This window comes from Phalaenopsis equestris, unplaced genomic scaffold (assembly GCF_001263595.1).
Source record: "Phalaenopsis equestris unplaced genomic scaffold, ASM126359v1 Scaffold000216, whole genome shotgun sequence".
NCBI classification, from domain to species: Eukaryota; Viridiplantae; Streptophyta; class Magnoliopsida; order Asparagales; family Orchidaceae; genus Phalaenopsis; species Phalaenopsis equestris.
The window spans coordinates 674,322-680,697 of record NW_018164658.1 but is presented as its reverse complement, the minus strand read 5'-3'; the positions used below and the strand labels follow the sequence as shown (position 1 = coordinate 680,697).

Here is a 6,376-nt window from a genome sequence, read left to right as displayed (position 1 = left end):
CGGCGATCGGACACGTCGACTCTCCGAATTGCGAAGCTGGTGCGCGCAGGAGTGCGAATTGTGCAGAAGGTCACCCTAATGCTCGGAAAGGTCCTATAGGAATCCATTTTGGGTTTCCTCATGTCGGTTTCATCCTTCTAAGTGTTAGAAGTCGATACCGCACACGCGAAACTCCAAAAGAGGACGGAAATAGGTCGAACTAAAACGAGGCGGGCACCACTTCTAAGGTGCTAAAATAGTCGCAGGAAGACCCCTAAGGCTAGATCCTAATTCCTACGAGAAATACTAGACCTCACGAAAATTGAGGTCAACAGAGGGCAGCAGAGAAATTCGGGATTAAACGCAGCGAAAGAAACGCCGCTAGCAGGGATGATCCCGCGGGCGAGGTTATTCGTAACTTTGAAATGTCGGTTTGAAAAAGCTGGAAAAACGTGCAAAACAAACAGTATGACGACGTTTTCAAAACGCCACCTGCTGTTTTATGCTGTTCTAAACGGGCCTTTAGCCTTCTTTAAATATGTGGAAAATAATGTTTGATGGGATGTCATTTTGAAGTCATCTTAAAAATAAATTAGATTTACTCTTATAGATTCACAATCTAAATCATGAAATATTTCAAATATTTGGTTTGATTGAAATCATATATCAAACTTGAAAAACAAAATGATAGTGTGAGATATAAATGGAAGAGTAGTAGAGCATTAAGTGAATCAATGATTAAAGGATCACATATAACGGATGGGGTCTAGAGAAAAACATAGCAATCTAGGAAATGCTTTGCTCGAATTAGAGCAGATAAACTTTTTGCTAATTTTTGGTTTACATGAAGTTTAGATTGCTCTTAAGGATTCCTTGAGCTTGCAATTTTTACATTTTGTTTTATGCTTTTAATTTTGAGGAAAATCAGATGAGTAGTTTGTAGGAGTGGGCAATCACTTTGCAGATATGCTTTGCCCCTTTATTGACCAATAGATTCCGTAAGTGCTGAATGAGGGGTCTTTATCATTGTTGAGGTTGTTAACAATTATATTAGACGAAAAGATCAATTTTTGTTTTATGTAGTTTATTCATTAAGTTTTAATACATCCATCTTTTTTTTCTTCTTTTTTTTTTTTGCCGAAGGGAATCTTTGTGAGTTAGCTAAATACCTTTAATGGCTGTTTGGGTGCACGACAAAATGGAGGAAAACCATGATTAAAGATTTTGAAGGATTTAAAGTTATCATTTTGTTGTTATTGTTGTTTGGCAGGATAGTTTAATTCCTGCTTTGTAATGAAATAGTTCTACCAAATTGTTACTATGAAAGTATGATTGAAGACTTGGGAGAATAGATCTTATAATGTTTTTTATCAATTTCATTTTTCAGACTTGTAAGTCTTTTATTTACTCTTGTTTTGTTTGTTTGTTGTGAAAAGTGTTCCAATTCCTCCGAAATCCTACATAGCTCTTAGGAGTTTGGTTCTAGGAGAGGTTGTTGTGCGAAAACTTTGCCAAAGAAGATGATGACGGAAAGTAATACATTTTGCTGCTATGGCTCACAAGGATTGAGATGATCAGTTGTCTTGGATAAGAATTTGTGATTTGAAATTAAAAGCTGAATTAATGTTATTTTTTTGGGATTAATTTTCAATTAGAATTGATTGCATCATATCTAATATATATTATGAGCACAGTACAAAAGAATCTTGAATGAATAAACTCACCTTTTCCATTTTATCAGTTTTATTTGTGCGACTTGGATGTGTGATTCCTTCTCGTGCAATATAATTTTGGCTATCTAGTTACAAATGAAATGACGTCCTTTCACTAACATGAGTTTTATTTTATTCTTATTTATATCAGTACTTTCATTTTCTGTATTTATTTTGTCTGCTTTTATTGTTTACAAGTTTACCCAATGATGCAAATATGCACACGTTCACGCAAGTGCACATATCGATCACGTAGTAAATAAAATTGAGTTCACATATCGATCTGTCAGGGAACTTGATTAAATTTCAAACTGAACTGATTACTAGTTTAATAGTTATTCTATTTTATCCAAAAAGTTAAATTATGAAAGAGTTTCTAAAAATCCTAAATGGTATAAGGTGAAACTAAATTTTCTTTTTGGTTATAAATTAAGAAACTCCTTTTGAATTAGTTATTTTGAAAATATTTTGTTGATCAATAAAGTTCTTCCAAGTTTGTTGATAATCTGGGATGACAATCTTTGCAAGACTTAAGAAACATTGGAGTCTTATATTATTTCTTAGTTTTTCAAACTTTTCTAAACCCTACAAAGACTCAGAAGCTTGCCTATTCCCTTAATTGATTACAACACTTTAATTGAAGAAATGACTACTAATAATTTTCAATGGCCTTATGAGAGGGTTAATCCTAAGAAAGTAACCAACATGCATGAATCTGATGCATTTATCATGTTAGCAAATCAAGTTGCTGCAATTTCAAGGAAGTTAGACCAATTTGGAATGAATTTTTCTCAACCAATTTCCATGATCAAACAGAATTCATTATGCCAAATGGTAAATTCTCAAGCATCATTAGAAAATTTGAATTCCATAAATAATAAGCAAATTAACCCATATTTTTATTATTATAACCCAGGTTGGAAGAACCATCCCAACTTTAACTGGAATAACAATTCGGGTAGTAATAATCAGCAACGGGGGAACAAACAAGAAAACCCATTAGGAAACTGGAACAACCAAGGGAATAATATTTATAGATCTACTTATTCTCCAAGTTTCAACAGTAATACACAGTTTAAAGAGAAGAAGTTATCTATAGAAGAAGTGGTGTTACAAATGGGAAATCAATTACAAAGTCAAGAAGGTATAATTAGAAAGAACGGTAATCAACTTGGGAAAATAGAAAATTCATTAAGTAATAGATCCCAAAGAATACTTTCTAGTAATAATGAATCAAATCCAAAAGAAAAAAAGAACAAGTAAAAGCCATTCAACTTAGAAGCGGAAGAGAGTTGGAAAGTTGGGTTCAAAAAGAAATTGAAGTAGAGAGAGAAGAAATTGAAGAATCAAAAGAGGACGCTCCAAAAGATTTTGAGAGACCCATTTCTCCATTGAAATTTGATTTGGAAAAACCACCACCTCCATTTCCTTAGAGAATTTGTCAGCAGAAGTTGGATAAGCAATTTTCAAAATTTCTGGCAATATTTAAGAAGCTTACAATTAATATTCCATTTGCTGAAGCCTTAGGACAAATGGCGAGATATGTAAAGTTTATGAAGGATATTCTTAACAGAAAAAAGAAGTTTGAAGATAATGAGACTATTAAACTTAGTGAGGAGTGCAGTGCGATAATTCAGAATATGCTTCCTAAAAAGCTTAAAGATCCTGGTAGCTTTATAATTCCATATGCAATAGGAAACATATTTTATGGGAAAGCTTTATGTGATTTAGGTGCAAGCATTAACCTTATGCCATTATCAATATTTAAAAAATTTGGATTAGGAGAAATAACCCCTACTACTATAACTCTGCAGTTAGCAGATCGTTTGATAACATACCCTAAAGGAGTTATAAAAGATGTCCTAGTGAAAGTGGATCAATTTATCTTTCCTGTTGATTTCATTGTGCTAGATATGGAGAAAGTTAAAGAGATACTTATCATTTTGGGGAGACCTTTCCTAGCCACAGGAAGAGCAATGATAGATGTGCAAAAAGGGGAATTAACAATGAGCGTCAATGATAAAACTGTTACTTTTAACATTTCAAGATCAAAGAAATACCCTGCAAAAGGTAAAGATGATGAATGTTTTAGAATGAATATTATAAGATACCTAAGTGAATGTCATTTCAAGACTACTTATGAAGAAAAATTTGAAGAAAAAGATTTGGAATACGAGAAAGAAGAGGAATTAGATCAATATGAAGATCTTTTTAAGGATGATTCAAACTATGCTCGAGAAGGTTTTGAAATTCTGGACATGGTAGACAAAGATAAATCATTTTGTCCATCTATTAAAAAACCTCCAGAACTTGAGTTGAAGTTACTCCACGATCATTTAAAATATACCTTTTTGGGAGATGTTACTGTACTTGTTATAATTTCCTCAAAATTAACAATATAAGAAGAAGAAGGGTTGATGGAAATTCTAAAAAAATTTAAGAAAGCCTTTGGATGGATAATTGCTCATATTAAAGGAATCAGTCCTTCAATTTGTATGGATAGAATTCATATGGAAAAGAACTACAAACCCAGGGCTAATCCGCAAAGGAGACTGAATCCTGTTATGAAAGAAGTTGTTAAGAAAGAAATTTTAAAGTTGTTAGATGCTGGAATTATCTACCATATTTCAAATAGTGCATCAATTAGTCCAATTCATTGCGTTCCTAAGAAGGAGGAGTAACTATAACTGTAAATGAATATAATGAGTTAATACCTACTAGATAAGTTACAGGGTGGTGAATATGCATTGATTATAGAAAATTAAATCTTGCCACTAGGGAAGATCATTTTCCATTACCCTTTCTAAATCAAATGCTGGATAGACTAGCTGGGCATAAATACATTTATTTCTGGATGGATATACTGGTTATCACCATATCTCCTAAATATCTCCTAAGAATCAAGAGAAAACAACATTTACTAGTCCTTATGGTACTTTTGCTCTTAGAAGAATGCCCTTTGGCTTCTGTAATGCCCCTGCTACATTTTAAAGATGTATGATGACATTTTTTTTGTGATTTAATTGAAAAAGGGATTTAAGTATTCATAGATGACTTTTCAGTGTTTGAAACTTCATTTGACTCATTTCTAGAACATTTATCTAAAGTTCTTAAGTGTTGTGAAGAAACAAATTTAGTCCTTAATTGGGAAAATGACAATTTATGATAGCAGGAGGAATTGTATTTGGTCATCAAATATCAGAAAATGGTATGGAAGTAGATCCTGCTAAATCCAAGTGATTGCTAATTTGTCTTATCCAACAAATGTAAGGGAAATTAGGAGTTTTTTTAGGACATGCTAGATTCTACAGATGATATATTAAAGACTTTTCAAAGATTGTTAAGCCTTTATGCCATTTACTGGAGACAAATGTAATTTTCAATTTTGATGAGGAATGCCTAAAAGCTTTTAAATTATTAAACGAAAAATTAATCACTGCACCAATTATAGTTTCACCAAACTAGGAAAAACCTTTTGAATTGATGAGTGACGCTAGTGGTTATGCTTTAGGAGCTGTTTTAGGATAAAGATATGATAAAATTTTCAAAGTTATTTACTATGCTAATAAACTCTTAATGAAACTCAAATTAATTATACAACTAAAAAAGAGTTATTAGCAATAGTATATGCTTTTGATAAATTTAGATCATACTTAATTGGAACTCATTGTATAGTGCATACAGGTCATTCTGCTATTAAGTATTTAATGAAAAAGAAGGATGTCAAACCTAGACTTATAAGATGGATTCTTCTTTTACAAGAATTTGATTTTGCAATAGTAGATCAGAAGGGGTTTGAAAATCAAATTGCTGATCATTTATCCAGGCTTGAATTAGAAAACCACTCTGTTTTGAAAATGAAATTAATGAACATTTTTCAGATGAAAAATTGTTCACTATTAATGAGTGGCGTGTTCCGTGGTATGCCGACATTGTGAACTTTATTCTTAGTGATATTATACCCTATGGAATGACATACCAACAGAAGTGGAAATTTATTTCTGAAGCTAAGACTTATTTTTAGGATGACCCATTTTTATATAAACAAGGAAAAGATCTGATTATTTGAAGATGTGTATCGTTAGAAGAAACTTATAATATTATCCAAAAATGTCATAATTCTAATTTTGGGGGACATTTTTGTGTTGATAAAACAACATACAAAATTTTACAATCTGGATTTTATTGGCCTACAATTTTTAGAGCTGTTAATGCTTATATCAAAACTTGTGATAGATGTCAAAGAGTAGACAATATTTCTAGAAGAAAAGAGATGCCCCTCAATTATATGCTATAAGTTGAAATATTTGATGTTTGGGGATTAGATTTCATGGGACCATTTATACCAACTTTCAAAAATTTATATATTTTGTTAGCAGTAGACTATTTATCCAAATGGATAGAAGATGTTGCTTTACCTCAATGTGATGCTCAAAGTGTTGCAAATTTTTTTTAAAATGAATATATTTTGTAGATTTGGGATGCCAAGAGTTATCATTATTCATGGGGGAGGTCATTTCAAAAATTCCATAATGGAGAAGTTATTAAAGAAATATCATATAAATCACAGGATTGTTATAACTTATCATCCTCAGATAAGTGGTTTGGCTGAATTATCCAATCGAGAAATTAAAAAAATTATGAAAAATCTGTGAATCCAACAAAAATAGTTTGGTCAATCAAAC

General features: G+C 31.9%; 1 protein-coding gene across 1 annotated transcript in view; it reads left to right on the top strand.

The window, feature by feature from the left end:
* Window positions 1-1,150, top strand: part of LOC110023142 — a 16,933-nt gene extending 15,783 nt beyond the window's left edge. Inside the window, exon 2 of the mRNA XM_020722406.1 lies at window positions 1,123-1,150. Coding sequence (XP_020578065.1) covers window positions 1,123-1,135 — 13 coding nt within the window. The 3' untranslated portion in view covers window positions 1,136-1,150. The remainder of the gene's footprint in view (window positions 1-1,122) is intronic.
* Window positions 1,151-6,376: the final 5,226 nt, after the last annotated feature.